Source organism: Mustela erminea, chromosome 16, assembly GCF_009829155.1.
Source record: "Mustela erminea isolate mMusErm1 chromosome 16, mMusErm1.Pri, whole genome shotgun sequence".
Lineage (NCBI taxonomy): Eukaryota > Metazoa > Chordata > Mammalia > Carnivora > Mustelidae > Mustela > Mustela erminea.
In genome coordinates this window covers 76242869-76260432 of record NC_045629.1, presented here as the reverse complement: position 1 = coordinate 76260432, position 17564 = coordinate 76242869, and the positions used below count along the sequence as shown (strand labels likewise).

The following is a 17564-nucleotide window of genomic DNA, read 5'->3' as shown; positions in this document are numbered from 1 at the left end:
CTGTTCAGAGTAGCAATATCTAAGGATTCTGGACCAAATCCACTAACCCACTGACAACCAAATACTGACCAAAGAGGTTGGTTATACACTGAATATACTGCATTAGTTCCCTACAGTATCAACTCTTGAGTGTTGTCAAAACACAAAGAAAATATAAGAAATCTAAGGTGGGAATTACCATTACAGATGAATTGCTGTACTAGCTCACCTGTTTTACATGGGCAGGTCCTGATTTTCTGACTACATCAAGAGATCACAATGCCCTGAGGCTGTATGCAAAATGCTATGTTTCATGTAGCTGCCAACCAGTATTCCCTTGAAGTAGGAGATCCCAATTTTAATCAGATTTTTAAAGGGGTCTGTGATTAAAAACAAAAATCTTTCTGGAAAGCAAAATTATCTATTAACACTCATAATACAGGTGCTCCACTATCCTTGGAAGGAAAAAAAAAATGGGCATGCAGCTATTAAAAAAATTATATTCAATATATTAACAGTAAAGCAATTAAACATTATTTGAACTCATTCTGATCTGTCATCTAGTTTGATTATCAATACAGGTAAAGGTCTGGATATAAGAAAGTCAACCATGAGGAAATGACAAGAGAAATTCCTTAACACAGTTAGGGCCTCCTGCACTTAAGCCACCAGATGGAGTTCTTAACTACTCATTGATAGGTAACAATCCACTGAACAGGCCAGACATTATTAATGTCCTAAAGACCATTGGAATTCACTCTAAGAAATAAATGCCACATTAATCAAAAAGGCAAAATACTTTACCTTTTTTTTTTTTTTTAAGATTTATCTATTTATTTGAGAGAGAGAACACGCGGAGGTGTGGGATAGAGGGAGAGAGAAAATTATAAACAGACTCCCCACTGAGCACAGAGCTGATGCAGGGCTCAATCTCACAATCCTGGCATCCTGACCTAAGCCAAAATCAAAAGTCTGACGCTTAACCAACTGAGCCACCTTTTGCCCCCCACCCCAACAAAAAGGCAGTGTATTTTAAAAACATGCCCCAACAGTTATTCAAACTGTGTATTTTAAATAATAGTCATTTGTTTATACTGATAGGATAATAAAATTTCTAAGATACATAAATTTAAAAATTGACAGTTCCTCATTTGTTTCATTTAACCCAATAAACACTGAGTCTCTAATTCACTATGTGCCAAACACTGAAGTAGGAATAAAGCTACAAATAAAAATATTATTCCAATCAATAAACTCAAATTCAAGAAGGAGGGGAGAGAAAAAGAGAACCAAATAAGGGAACACAATTACCATACAATGTTAGTGAAATAGTAAAGCTATGTTACAGTCAAATAGCAAAGATATATAGTACAAAGAATACCTAAATTAGATGTTCTCCTAACTAAAAAAAGTGAAACACACTTGAAATCTGATTTATACATAATCCAAATGTTAATGTTAAGAGAAAATTTAGGGAGTCAAGATTAACAACTCAAAACAGTTCTGTGGATAAGGACTTCACAAGCAAGAAACTCTAATGTGTCATAAAAAAATGGCTAAAACACATTAGGAGAACTAGAAATACAGAACTCCCTCACATACAAATGTCAGGAGGAGAATTATTTGCCAAATATAAAATTAATGTAGAATGTAATCCAAACATAATATTCTTATAACATAGAACCTTTTAAAATTTTAGCCTCCTGGAAGCAATTTCAATTTATAGTACACTTTGTAATTTTCAAAAACATTCTCTTCAACCAACTAACTCATTGATTAAACTACAAGAACAATGTCACCTAGTATTATTATAGTATTTTTAGACGGAGTGCTTTTAGGTAGTGCATGCTAAGTTGTTTCACACTTGAAGAACAACACATGAAAACAACTCTTATGAGTAATTCAAATCTGACATTCCCAAATGGAAGTAGAAGAATCTAGACTTTCCAGAACATTCAGATAATAGCTTGTATGTCAAAAATCACATCTTCTCCAACACTGAATTCTAAGCGTCCCATGACATCATCCCTCACATCCTCTTTTCAGAGGCGTCCACCCCCAGGACACATGTCCAGTATAAGCCGCCAGACCACCCCGCTGCCTATCTGTCCACGACCTTTGCAGCAAAGAACAGGTAAGATCCGAGTTAGCCACGTTGACTTCCTTTAGAACCTTGATGCCACCACCTTTCAAATAAAGGGTTCATTTCAGATCCCTGGATTCAAACTCCTACTGCTGTCTACCTCCCTAGCACCTCAATCTCCTGCCATCCCTACATTCATTCACAGTCGGTTCTAACCAATCAAAGTGCCTACACCTACTTTCTACTCATTACCATCTCCCACCGCAAGACTTAATTAGACTATCAGAATTCCTTTCCTACTCTACCCCAAAAAAATGCCACCAAAAATACTTCTGGTATTGTACCACAAGTTTGTATATTTCATATACTTTGTTCAAATCAACAGGACCAAATTCTTCATTACTTTTGTCACAAAACTCAAAACTCTAGCAGGTTGACGTCCACTTAGTTCCTATTTCTTAATATTTAGCACTTAAAAAATTATTTTACTACTACAGGTAGTTATAGGTGCTTATATACCTACTGACTCAAGTTTTAAGGATTTACATTCACTCGTCTCCCAAGTAGACTCCTCTCTACATAAAATAACCAATATTCATGCTATTTTTTTTCATTAAACCTAACATTTATTAAGTGCCTCTGATTGACAAAAACCATGATAAGATTTTAATAATCACTCATCTTGCTTACTCCTCAAAGAACCTTTCTGAGTTAGGTACTATTACTGCTTCCAGTTATTAGAGAAAGGTCACAGAGGCTCTGAACCGTTAAGTAACTTGCTCAAGTAAAAACAGGTATTTAAGCAGATCTCGAACTGAGGTTTGTCTGTCTTTAAAGACTGTGCAATATAATTCGGCATCTTGCCAACTGATGATTTTCAACTCCTATCACACTTACTGCAGTGTTTCAAATATAGGGTGCTCATACCAAGAGGTACTGAAAACAAAAGTAAAATGAAAGTCACATTATATCCTGTTTATTTTTTTCTTGAAAATTCAATTTTATATAAGTGTTTTTGATACAAAATGCCTAAAGTTGGTTTTTGTTAGCCCAAAGAGTACAGAAAACAGATATAATTACACAGAACAAAATCTCCCTATGCATAGAAAGGCTCGTTTTATCATTAGAACTTCTCAAGACAAAAGGTGTACTATATCTCAACTGTGCCTAAGTATGAAACACCGCATTAAAATATAAGAGTCTGAGAAAAGAGGAGCTTAACCTTTAAGGTGTTTCAAAATTGCTATAAATTTTAGATTTTTTTTTTATTGTGTTGTATTAGTCATCACACAGTACATCATTAGTTTTTGATATAGTGTTCCATAATTCATTGTTTGCAACACACCCAGTGCTCCATGCAATCCATGCCCTCCTTAATACCTGTCACCAGGCTCACCCAGCCCCCCAACCTCCATCTCCTCTAAAACCCTCCGTTTGTTTCTGGGAGTCCACAGTCTCTCATGGTTCGTCTCCCACTCCAGTTTCTCCCCCTTCATTATTCCCTTCTCCTCATGTCCTCTGTTCCACAAATAAATGAGACCATATGATAACCACCTTTCTCTGTTTGACTTATTTCACTCGGCATAATCTCCTCCAGTCCCATCCACGTTGATGCAAAAGCTGGGTATCCATCCTTTCTTACATGTGATGGAGATGTAATATTCCATTGTGTATACAGATTGTTATAATATAAACTTAAAAATTAAGATAGGAATACAGGGGCACCTGATGGCTCAGTTGGTTAGGCATCCAACTCTCAGTTTTGGCTCAGGTCAAGATCTTGCAGTTGTGGGGCGCCTGGGTGGCTCAGTTGGTTAAGCAACCACCTTCGGCTCAGGTCACGTTCCCGGAGTCCCGGGATCGAGTCCCGTAACAGGCTCCCAGCTCCATGGAAAGTCTGCTTCTCCCTCTGACCTTCTCACCTCTCATGCTCTCTCTCTCAAATAAATAAATAAAAATCTTTAAAAAAAAAAAAACAAAAGATCTTGCAGCTGTCAGATCAAGCCCTGTGTGGGGTGCCATGCTGAGGGTGGAACCTGCTTAAGATTCTTTCTCTCCTCTCCCTCTGCCCCCCCCCAAGCCCCAAATACAGGAATCTATAGAGTATGATTTCCTATAGAACTAAGAAAAACACTAAGTGACTTTAAAAATAATATTTACTAATCTAGTCTGACAAATATAATCCTATACTTGGTTTTTGCCTCCTAAGTCATAATTCCCTTGCCAAAATTACAGTAACCACATCTTATGATATCCCCAAAACTCTGGGTTCATTCTTTACCAACCTGCCAAAATTCAGTAAGCTCTGCTGGGTATCCTTAGGGATAAAATCACTTCATGTAAGAAGCTTATACTTTGTTACCTTACCAAACCATAATGAACTAGAACAGATTCATTTTTAATTAAAGAGGGTTAGCTTTTTGGCAATGAAAAAACAGACTTTTAAGACACACTGAATATTAAATATCCAAATTTTCTTCAAATTCACTGCAACAATTCTCTCAAAGTTGAATTAATTATAGTTACTGAAATAACATAATACTGGCATATCAATTTCTAATTTAATAAAAAGAAAAGTTCTTTTTGCTGAGTAATGGTCTATGGAAGGTGATAGTAGGGATAGTCAATAGTTCTTCGAAATAAAAAGTCATATAAAAGTACTAAAAACTAGGACCCTTATGAACAATAGCAAAACTAAGCTGTCTCTTCAATATCAAGTTAATTGCTTCTAAAAATATTATACTACTGATATTTAAAACTGAGTATTTTTTTCTCACTTCAAGAATCAAAAACAAAATTAAAAACTTTTCAGTATCTATAGATACCAGTTCTGACTACTCAGCAAAACTAGAATTGCTAAACATTTTTCAGAGTTGAAAGCATGTGATACATGACGGCCGACCTTCAATCAAATGTCAGATAAGCAAATAAAACCGTCTTCTCTTCCAATCCAACCCCTGCCATTATATAAGTGTAGTGTGCACGCACACACTGACACACAGAGCACAGCCCAATAAGACCAAGGTTCCTGGACTTTACGTTACTATGCATTTGTGAAGGAGGCCAGGAAATGATCAGCTTGAAGGCTCGATTCAAAGGTGAGCTTGAGAAGGAGGGTTTCTAGGACAGACAGGCCAGCAATTAACTTGCCTTGCAAAAGCTAATTCCACAGAACAAGAATGATATGGGCATGCTGGACCTCAGGGCCCTTCTAAACACCAGACAGATACATATCACTAGAGAAAGTCAGGAATTAAGATAGCCTATGAACACTGAGCCCATTTACTCCCTGAAGCTGAGGCTCAAACCTCAGGGAGTCCCTATGTGTGGCAACAGGTTATTGTAACAAGATCACCAGACTCACAGTCAAAAGAACCTGGCTATAAGATGATTTTTCTGACTTTTACTCCAGTGGAACTGGAATAAAACAGTTAATATCTCCAAACCTCAGTTCTGTCATTTCTAAACTGGTAAAGATCATTCCATACATGACAGGCTCCTTATAAAATTCCAGTGACATACTGAGTATTTCCTATATATTCTGAATCATTATAGAAGTTACAATCTCACAACAGCGATCCATAATTAATTAAAACCAGGGACAATCTTTTTCCCACCCACAGCAACAAGAATCTAAATCCAACTATCCAGCCATGTAGTGGTAATTACAGCAATTGGAAGAGCAAGAAAACTGAAGCACATGAAATTCATGTAGATCAGTATGCTCTATTTTACTGGAAAACAGCAAAAAAAAAAAAAAAAAAAAAAGTTTTGAATCAGGCATCACTTTGCCAAGTATTTACACTTTACTTCTTCCAACTAACAGAAGTAAAAATAGACTATAAATTCAAAAATAATCCTGGATATTTCCACTGCTATCCAACTCAAAAAACTTTATCTTTCGGTTAATAATTCTGTACACTCTAGGCCAGTGGTTCTCACATGCTGTTCCCAGAGAAGCAGCAGCAGCATCACCCAGAAACTTTTTAGAAAGGCAAATTACTGGGCCCCACTTCACACCTACTGAATCACAAGTTTTGGATATTGGCTTAGTGATTATGTTTAACAAACCTTCTAGATGAATCCCAGGAAGCTAAGTTTGAGACTCACTCTTCTAGACTTCACCTGAATCACTTTCAAAACTACAGCATCCCCCCCCCAAGCCAAAAAAAAACCAACCACAAAAACAAAAACAAAAACACAAAAAAACTACAGCATCAGTGAACTTTGCAAGAGAATCAATCAATGAATTATTACCACATGGAAAGTTAAGGAGTTAAAGCATCTGACTAGTTACATATACTTTTCTAAGCCAATAGTTATGACTATGTAATTTCAGAATTACACAATGGAAGTATTTAAATGAGTGGGAGAGCAGGAAGGAGAAAGGGTAACCATGTGCCCCAATACCACTATACTCCAACCTTCAAAATTATTATTTTTGTTCCAAACTAGATTCACCTTTCCCCACTTTTTCAACTCATTTTTTCTCAAAGTTCTTCTGGTGCCCAGAGTTTTGAGCAAACTATGTATGACTTCTACTTTTTGTCTCTTACTTCTGCCTCAAGTCTATGCTACTTACCCATCCAAAAGTGAGATTTAAAAAATCCTCCCTCCCTACATGGAAAGTAGGTAAGAGAAATCTGAGTTTCTAATTCAAGGGACCTGAAAGATTACCTAATATGTCACACCCTCATTTTAAGGACATTAAAGCAGAGAACTAACTTTCCAGAGTCGCAGAGTTCACAACAGAACAGCACTGAGAACCCGTTATCTCCTGACTTCCAGTTAAATTTACTTTTCCCTGGATTTGTTTTCTCTCACCTTCCAAGAAAACTAGGATAAGCAAAAAACTTGAGCAGAGAAGAAAAAGCTCTATAGAAAATAAATCAATATAATGAAAAGAACAACAGAGTAAGAACAAGAACCAGGTGTATTTTATAATGAATACATGTACTCTGACCCTTGTCTAACCTTGCTTTCTATATTTTTTGAGGGGAGGAGGAGAAAGATCTTCACTTTAAAAGTTTATAGGGCTCTTACTGATGAAAATTTTAACAAATTAAGTTAACTACAGTCTTTGTGCACTGATGCAGACTTGCTTGATGGTTAAACGGAGCTCATTTAGATCTTCAGATTCAAAATTAGTGACTTTCAGAATGTAAAAATCTCAGAATTAAAAAAACATATCATACAGATTTCAATTTGAAATTCTCTGCTAGAAGAGTCTTAATCTGGAGCCCATGGATAAGTTTTCTATGACCACCTGTAATATATAACTCAGTATTTTTGGCATATAAATATGATTGTACATTTTTCTGAGTCTACAGCTCTAATTAGGCTTTCAAAGGTAGGCAGTGACTCAAAAGAATCTTTTTCAAATATACAGTTAGGAAAACCCAATATTCAAGAATTTTATTCATATTAGCAAAAGATTTCCTATTTTAAAAGTATTCACCTAAGGTTTCTACAAGTTTCAAACTCACCTAAAGTAAAATTTAAAAATGATACTGGTTTTTAAATTTGATCAACATACTACTTTTCAGGAGTACTCCTCTACTCCAAATACAGAAAACACAACTTATTTATATTAATGTTTGCCTTTGAATAGTTAAATTCAATTAGGAAAAAGCAACCCTTTTTATTCAGAAAATAATGTACTTTTACCTAAATTAAAAAGCATTTATACTTGTTATAGTCTAAATATCCTCAATTTTCCACACTGTAAAAATTCTGGTAATGAACATCTTAAAAACTCACATTTGAAAATGTTCCATACAGTTCAAAAAACTCCCATGTGTGGAAATAGCATTTGTCAATTCAAATTTTACACTGTTCTATCAAACTCTGATATTTGGAGACATCGTCACAATTTTTTTTTAATTTTTCATTTTCCTTTCCTTTAGATCTATAAGAGAATTAAATAGAAATATTACAAAAAAGGTCAGAAGAGCCTAACTCATCTGAATGCTTTAAATTAATTCTGTATTTCAAATTTTATATTACTTGAATTTTTTTTTTGTTTTCATAAATCACTTGCTGTAGAGTAACTACTTGAATTTCATTCAAAAGATAAAAGTTCAATCTTTTCTCACTGAACAGTATTCAGAGTGATTAGATAAAATATTTGCAAAGGTGTTTGTAACTAGAAAGCTATGCACAAACAAAAAGATTTTATCATCACCCAAAAAAGATGATTTATAGCAGGTTGCAATGACATGACTTTCCTTCTACATTCCAGGCCATTCTCATGTCAATACTGAAGCCACATTTAAAAACATACACTTAAGTCTTCAAATCCTCAAAGATTTTTCACCTCTCCCTCTTCCCTTGCATTTACCTCAATGCTTAATAATTATGTACTATTTTATAGAATTTGAAGCAGGTTTAAATACATTATTTGATCCTTAAAATAATCCTCTTAAGTAAAAGCCAGTAACATTGCTTCCATTTTATTGACAAGCCAACTGAAGTCAAGAGGTTGCCCATATTTACAGGACCAGCAAGTGACAGTCTTTGAACCTGCATCTTTCATCTTTAGAATCCACTTACAGTATCTCCAGCAGAACTTCAACTCTAAACTTTCTCCTTCCCCAAATACACTACTGTATCAACAACCTGTACCCTTTTTCAATCTTATGATGTCACTGCATTCAAGAGATTACAAATCTGATCTGTCACCATTTGAATGGCAGGAGTGTGATAGAAAATATGACAGAGGTAAGACCAAAGATGGCTGATTACGCTATCTGTAAACAGTAGCATATTAAGTCTTTTGAAAGACTTTTAAAAGACTGTTGAGAAAGAAATTAATCAGTATGTTTTAAATAAAACTACAATATTTTTAAAAATTAAGCAATCCCCCCAAAAACAAAATTAAGCAACCTACAATACCCAACAGGAGTTAGGTGTAGTCACTACAGGAAACCCAAAAACCACATACTGGCCCTGGAGATGACTGGCCTTTTGTTGGCTTCTTAGGCCTGCATTAGTTAGTTATTGGTAAATAATCAAACCATCAATGAGCTTTCTGATGTAGCTTTAAAGTGATTTAGAAAACAAAAAGTAATAAATCACTACTTTAAAAAATGTAGAGTATATTTTTCTGAATATCTTTCTGAACTTTGAAGACTAGGATATGGTTTGCTCAAGCATTAATAATGTCCTTTCCATGAGAAAAATAGATTGCACCTTCCAATTAAATCAAATCTACCCCAAACTTAAAAGTGGAAGCTTAAATTCAGTTTATTTCTGTCCACTTGATTTAGAATTCAGTTTTCTTTCCAGGGCACACAGTAAAAATTCTTTTCCTTTTTTTTTTTACATAGGAAACATCTTTTACACACAGGACAAGTTGAGATTTTGGGTTCTCCACTATCACAACTTTCCCTCTGCCCTTCTCTGTAAAAGGTAACCAACCAACATGTGATGTCATTTCCTTCACAACAGATACACGGCTTACTGGCAATGTCCTGTGTGCAGAGACAGTAAGCACTATCCGCACTCTTGCTTCCTCCCTGTTCATTGCCTGTAATAGTTCAAAAGATACTCATGTCAAATAAGAACTCAAAACTTTTCCAAATGTACTGAATAAATGTGGAAGGATAAGCATTCTTTACGGATGCAACAGAAGAGTAAAGTAAATAGGGAGGGAGAGGTGGAAGAGAGAGGGGAATCAGTTCAGAACACTTTCAGTGGTAAATATTTTGCTCCTCAAAAAAATAGTAAAGTTTCTCAACACTTGAATAATCCTTCTACACTTTTACCTGATATTAAAGCAAAAATCTGCAGCATTTGTATGAAATACAGAATGGGTCTTAATGAAGGCAAGGATATGAAGAATAAAGTTTATTATCTTATTTAAAAGTAAAACCTATTAAGAGTAGAGTGTCTCACAGAACTTCTCTTGTGCCCATATAAAACAAAATAAATCTTAGTAATTAATTAGTTGTCCTACAGAAAAAGACTTTAATACTAAATCACAGGGACTGCCCAAGACTAACTAGTTCTTGAAACTACCTACACTAATAAAGTCACAATAAAAAAATCATTTCTTTCAACTACCTAGAATATTTTATATACATATTCTAGGTAGTTATTTTATACATATAAAATATACATATCTTAATTCCTTAATTCCAACTGTAGCAGAATGCTAACATCTTCATATAAATGAGTTCATAAAAATCAAGTTGCTGACATATTTCAGTGATTGCCATATGTGATTATTTTGGCTGATGTTACTTACTTTAAGGAGACCATTACTAGGGGCACCTGGGTGGCTCAGTGGGTTAAAGCCTCTGCCTTCAGCTCAGGTCATGATCCCAGTGTCCTGGGATCAAGCCCCACATCGGGCTCTGCTCTACAGGGAGCCTGCTTCCTCCTCTCTCTCTCTGCCTGCCTCTCTGCCTACTTGTGATCTCTTTCTGTCAAATACATAATTAAAATCTAAACAACAACAAAAAAAAAATTAAAAATTAAAAAAAAAAAAAAGGAGACCATTACTACTAGGGTCATTAAAATCAAAGCTAAACTTCATTAACGAGTAGAGATGCCTGTTACCATCCTACCTAAGCACTTAGAAATTGCCTTGGTGTGAAACATAAGACAATGAAAAAAAACTTCAGCTACAACTATCATTTTTTTCTCTCAAATTCCAAATAATGTAAAAGCACATTCAGGCTTGATTTTTAAAGTAGTTCTCTCTCATAATCTTTTTATTTTAACTACTGGATCATCAAGTTGACAGCTGTTGAATCAGAGAACATTTCACCATCGAAAGCAAATTTCTTACTAATACCGAAATTATGTTAATTTCCCTAAAATCCTCTAAGAAAACTAGTAAACCATGTGCTCCTCCAACACTGGAAGCTATTTCGATTGTAACTTTGTCAGTTTGGAACCCTAAGAAAATATGTTAATATGAATTAACTAGTGATTCAAAAGCTGGTAATTAAAAAAAAAGATTAATTAAGATCAGCATCAAAGAGGAAGTACCATTTCTCATACCACGTGGAGGTTTAACAGTGTGCCTTCTGAGTGAAAAGCTTCTTTTGGTCAAATGAGAATCAAAGATGGCCAATTACTGACTAAACTGGCATCTTTTGTTGTATGGCCTAATGCAGCGCTTCTCAATCAGGAACATGTGCTCTCCCCCAGTGAATACTCCATCATGTCTGGAAATAATTTTTAGCTTCAGGACTATGAGAGATGCTACTGCCTGGTTCCAAGTGCTTCCCAAGCCCCTCCTGAAGTACTATGTACATTCTCCACCTGATGAGACTAACAATTAAGTCCCCTAAAAAGAACTACCCTCTGAGATGCACCTTAGAGGCATGGGGCCAAAAAAACTGCCTTCCCACAGCAAACCATAGTTTTAAAATGTCCCACCGCAGTGTCCAAGACAGAGCCCATTAGCCTGGGTATCAGGGACATGTGCAGAATTCTACAGCTGCATACGTTGGAGATAAAAACCCCAGACCGGTCTAAGTCAAATATCATGACTAAACAAGATTTCTCTGCCTGCCACTGTCAACTCAGGAAGTTGACTTAATGCAAATCAATCAAGAGCAAATTTGCAAAATACCCACTGTGTTTTCAAGGGAGTTGTAGTGACAGAAAATGTCAAAAAGCCTAGTGGATGAAGTTCTGGAGTTGCTAAGCCACCAGATCTCTCATCAAAATAAATGGGCTTCAAGAGAGCCAAGCCAACCCCACTCCCCAGAGAGGAATTCTCAAATGCCCCTCTCAGGTCGAGCGCTGAGAATGACAACAAGAGACTTCCTTCCAGGGACAAGAACTAAGGGGCAGCTTAGGGGAATGAGGAAAGCATTCCCTAGAAGAAAGAGGGAATCCTCGTCATTCCTACCGTGGCCTCGTGACCCATGTGTTGTTTCCTCTTCTCTCCTTTCTGGGTGCTGATTTTATCCTTATACCATTTACTAAGGGTATATTAGGAGCTTAAATTCACTACTGATCACACATGGCCAGAACAGAAGAAATTTTAAAAGGTCTGAAAATACTGCCCATTTAGTATGGGAAAGTAACAACCTGTCTTTAGTTCACTATCCCCGGGAGAAAGAGGAGGTAAACTGTTTTTTTATTTTAGATGGGATAGTGAATAATGACTGTGCTAACCATCAACATACTCTGTATTTTGAAGATCACCTCTGACACAGGCCAAGAAAAAAGATTTACATCAAGATCTATTCAAATCTTGGGAAGCTGGCTATCTAAACGAATTCCCCCCTCCCACCACCACTCTAGCCTGTATCAAGTACACAGGAGTACTGACACCTTCTCTATACTTCATATTCTAGATAATTATTTTCAGTTCTCAAACACCTTAAAATGATTTTGAAAAAACAGCTTTGAAATGCCAAACCTACACAGTTTGCTAAAGAGCAGGAAAACTAAAAAACAATGTTCATGTGTATTCAAAATGTGAATACAGAAATGTTTCTGCCGCTGTCAAAAGAACAGCAACTGACCAACATGTGTAAGACTACCAAAGGCGTGCTTTCGGTCAAGAGCTCCATATTCTCCATACCATTTTTGTAAGTAGTCCAGTGCCTCCAAACGAGCACCGATCTCAAAAGTGATTCCAGGACGATTTGGGGGCTTTTTACTCATCTTGAAATCCTATTCTTCAGTATTTTCTTTTCACTACCTCAAGAGGGGGGAAAAAAAAAAAAGGTTAGATTCTAATGCATAAAATGCATAGGGAATAAAACAGAATTTTAAAAGCATTGCATGAGAAGTTAAAGTAACTGCCAAATTTCAAAGAAATCTGAATGATGATTACCAATATCTATAGATATAATATTATATACCTTACAAGCAATCTTGATCATGAATCAAGGAAAAAGAACATGAAAAAGAACTATTTAAAAAGAACAGACAAGCATTTAACCTTGCTAATGGCTAAAATGCTTGAAATTTTAACTTGAAAATACCCAAAAAAATTCTCCATGCGTGCTGAAAACAGTTTTCCGTCTCTGAAAAAATCAAGACACCTGAGTGGTTCTGGGATATGACTGCTGAAATTCTTAAGAGTACAAATTAATGAAGGTTTTCAATCAATATTTGAGTGCCTCATAGTATACAACACTAAATAAGACACTAACGAGCATGAAGGGACAGCAGACACTCCTCTGCCAGTGACAACATCAACAATAATTCTTGTAATTCTTGTTATGAATTCCATTCAAGCTATGATTTCCTGCTTTGGTAGCAAATGATCCAATAATTTTAATTTAACATATGAAGCTGCAACAGAAATGTCTTCCTTATACTTCATATTCAATAAGGAATGATGATGTGGATTTTTTAATGTACTTAATGCCTTTTTAATGAAAATTTATTTCACTCTATTTCAATATTGTCAGTGTCCACACTGACAAAAGGGGTCATAATATTCATAATACTCAAACAAACAAAAACCGACAGGGAATATCCCTCTCTACATCACTGCCACGCACACTCTTTACTCTCCTTTTGGCCACACTGGACACCCAGAACACCTGAGGTAGCCTTTTTCACTCACTAGTACTTGAGCAATATGAAGCACTTTGAGACAGGCTAAATAAAAATATTAACAGGGAATCAGGAATGCAAACCTACTGTTACTGGGGGGAAAGAGAGATCCCTAAAACCTTTTTTAGAGATTTAGAATTACTAATACGACTATGCTTTCTCTCAGGTTAAAAAAGAAAATACACAAATACAGCATTTTTTTAAATGGTTTGCTCACAATTCAAAAGGGACAAAATGTAGCAGGAAAAATAAAAACCAACTGTCTTTTCCTCTTGCAAAAAATCTAATAGGTAAGGGGCAAAAATAACACCAATACTTCCCATAATAATATGTAAAATCAAACCTAAATGCTCATGGGGGGCGGGGGAGACTATCCTCTGGCCATGTCAAGAACAAAGATTAGTTCATTAAAGTTAAGGGGAAGCTAGGCCAGAGATATTTGGTGTAAAAGAACAAAAGCATGGCTTTTTTTTTTTTTTTAAAGTCTGGTCAGCGTATAACACATAAGGCAGTTACTTAAATATAGAAATCTATCCAGACTTTGGATAGTGTAGAAATCTATCCAAACTTTTCTACTGTTCTTCACGAGAACTTAGAAAGAGGTGTTGACTAGTTACACTGTTTTCTATAGTCAAACATCGAACCCATAAACGTGGAGTTAAGACATACAAACTCTCAGGGATACTTTGGGTTGAGGCACAATTTCCTTTTCCCTGGGTGGAGAGAGGAGGAGGACTAGGGATTTGAAATAAAGAAAAGGCGAAGTAAGACAGTCTATGGCGACGGGGCGGGGGGGAGACGGGAGGGGGAGACTTGAAGCAAAGAGAGAAAAAGGGACAGAGAGAACGCGGAGGAACAGAAACAGAAAAGAACGCAAACCAGAATGGCAAACATTTATCAGGACGGTTAACGCCGCACGAGATGACAACTAGGAGGGAGAAGAAAATGAGCAAGACACACCACCGAGAAAGTGAAGCAGCAAAGGTCAGAGAATGGCCGCGGGGCCACAGAAGGTAGGGGGTGGATGCGGGGCGGGAGGGGCTGGCAGAGACACAGGAAGGGCGCAGAGCAGCCTGGCGGGGAGCGCGAGAAGCCTCCAGGTTTGACAGCCGTCCGGCCCGCGGCAGGGGGGAAGGAAGGGAGGAGGAGAGGGAGCGGCGGCGTCCAGACAATAGAGGCGGCGAGTTAAGGGGAGGGACGCGAGAGGGGAGCGGGCCGGAGAGATACCAGCGCGGGGGCGTCCCGGCGGCCAGACGGGATCCAGGCGGCCTCCAGGCCCCGCCACCGCCGCCGCCTCTTACCGACTCGGCCTCCTCTCCGCACAGCAGCCGGGCCGTCTGGGGCCGAGCCGGGACACGAGCAGGGCGGCCAGCCCGGGCCTCCGCCTCCGCCTCCGCCCAGGCAGCGGCCGGGGAGGAAGCAGGAGGGGAGCGAGCTGGGGCCGCAGAGCTGAGTCGCGCCCGAAGTCGCGCGGAAGGTAGCAGGTCCGAGCCCTCAAGCCCGCTCAGCGTCCGCAGCCATCGCCGCCTCCGCCGCCGCCGCCGCCGCCGCCGCCGCCACCGCCGCCGGCCAGCCCTGACGCGACGCCGGGCCCAGCGACGTCAGCCGCCCGCGACGCGCCGGAAGCGGGCCTGGATGCGTCACGTGACTCGCGAGGGTTGGGCCCAGACTGCGCAGCCGATTGGAGAGCCGCCCTGGGAGGCGGGGCTTTGCAGCAGTTGGCTGACGGCTAGCGGGAGTGGTCGTGATTAGCAAAAGAGAGAAAGCGAGCACCAGGAGCCCATTAGTAGTTGTGAAGTGTTTGACCTTTGAGAGATGAGGACACAGCCCACTGGGTATTATTAGTGTCGATTTGATAGGAAACACGTTCCCAGAACAACTCAACCCCAGCACCTTGAACAAACTTCGGTAAATGCACTGCACTCTTCCCATTCCACAAGAAGAATAGAGCAAATGGTTGTTGCCACAGTCAGCGACCAGCTATTGAGTGGACGCCGTGTGGAAGTTCCTCTGTTGTTAGCGCATCACATGACAACCGCATTAGCACAATTGTATTGCTTTCTATTAGATGAGATTCTTACAGTAGAAAAGGCACATATTACTAAGATCTCTGTGCGTGTGTGTGTGGAGGGGTGTGGGTGTCTTCTGAAGCTAAGGAGCCTCTGGGTAAAGGGACGTGACTTCCCCAAGAATACCCAGCTAAGGATAGCAGAGCTACTTTTCTTGTATCTCTACCATGTACCAGACTCTGACTTAGGCACAGGAGAAAGTGTCCCCACAGGAGGGGAAACCAACAAGTGAACACATTCAAACCAATGTTGAGATGAAAGTCTTTTTTCTCTCTCTTTCCAATGTACCACTCTGGATCTCAAGCTTTCTAAATGCAACATTGCATACAAATAACACTTATATTTATCATGCTTTACAGTGTGGAGTTAAAATAGCAAAGTATCTCTCTTTAAGCTTTAATTATAGTGAGATTTGGTAATTTAAACAACTATATTCATATCCTTTTATTCCAGAGACATTCATTCAGCACTTACTATGTTACTAATAGCTACTGAGCTAGACTGAGCATGGCGATATATAGAAAAGATGTAAATAAGACAGTCTCTAGTGGACAATTGCCTTGTACTGGAATTGCCCAGCATCTGAACCCTTTCCATGTTTGGAAAATTTACCATCATGGTTGTCATTAGTGTAGTATACCATATATTTCCAGGATCTCCTGGACATATGACAGGATTATACTTTCTGCCCGCCTTAGAATTATGTGTGGCCTTTTGATTTGCTTTGGGTAGTAAAATAAAATTGGAAATGAACTTTGTCATGGCCAGCTGGTAGTTTTAAAGCGCAATTCATCCAGATTTCTGTCTCTGGCACAGTGATAAGCAATATTTGAGATGACAGCTGCTCTAGTCACCCAGATTCTAGACAGATCATGATGAGCCCAGAACTCGCTACTGATTTACAACTGATATGTAATATAAGGAGAAAAATAAATGTTCATTCTTTTAAGCTTTTGAGAGTTTGGAAGTTCTTTGTGATGCAGCATAACCAAATACAAACTGACGATACACCTTATGACTCTTGAAGGCAGAGTCAAACTCACACTAAATAAGATGAAAATGTCAGAAGCTCCCATTCCCTGTCTCTCTTCCAGCAAAAGTGCTCTTCTTAGCTACACTTACTAGACTCTGTCCTTGAAGACTGTATGAGAAGCTGCTGGTGATGTTGAAAATAAGGAAAATCTTCTCCAACAGCAGTGACAGTACCAGGGACCAAATTTCTGACTTTCAGCCTAGAGCTAACTACCTGAACCCTGGAAGAACCCAAGCTCACTCATAAGCCAGTGAGAAAAAAATTAATATCTGTTGTTAACATCAATGAAAATTTGAGATTGCTTTCAATTTAAAATGTATACATAAAGGATAACATAGAATCTATCTGCTCTACACCATTTGTTAAGAATTCACCAATCTACCCTGAAAATATATTTCTTCTATTTTAATTGGGACTTAATAAGGGACCCCGCCAATAATACAACTTGAAAGAAAAAAAAATGAAATGAGATCTTATGTAAATGATTCCCAGCTTGTGAATTGTACAGGTATGTATTTTCAATGGACTTAATACTATCCATTAAAGGACACTTTGGAAATGGGGAAGGGAACATTCTTAGTTGTCACATGATTGAGGTAGGGTACTGCTGCAATTTAGTGGGGACAGAAGAGGTCTTCTAGACACCCTAAGGCACACAGTGCAGTCCCATATCTTGAAGAACTGTCCCAGGTCATGCATGACTTTGAATGTCCCTCTAAACACTCATGTAGGTCAAAACCTTTTTCATAATTGTCTAAGCCTAGAACTCAGTTTTGGACCAATGCACAAAGTATTTTGCAAGGTTTTAATACACACAACTTTTCAAGGAGTGAAGCAACCATGCAGTGTGAGGGAAGATTGTTCT

General features: G+C 38.1%; 1 protein-coding gene across 4 annotated transcripts in view; it reads right to left on the bottom strand.

Moving 5' to 3' along the window:
* Positions 1–15012, bottom strand: part of PHF20L1 (PHD finger protein 20 like 1) — a 75666-nt gene extending 60654 nt beyond the window's left edge. For 3 of the 4 annotated variants that reach the window (XM_032316962.1, XM_032316965.1, XM_032316966.1), the window contains exons 1-2: positions 14899–15010; positions 12612–12731 (exon numbers count right to left, since the gene is read on the bottom strand). In XM_032316962.1, the coding sequence (XP_032172853.1) occupies positions 12612–12694 (83 nt within the window). In that variant the 5' untranslated portion in view covers positions 12695–12731; positions 14899–15010. Of the gene's footprint in view, positions 1–12611; positions 12732–14898 lie in introns of all 4 variants that reach the window. The other variant, XM_032316964.1, reaches the window with a different exon arrangement.
* Between the last annotated feature and the right edge of the window lie 2552 nt (positions 15013–17564).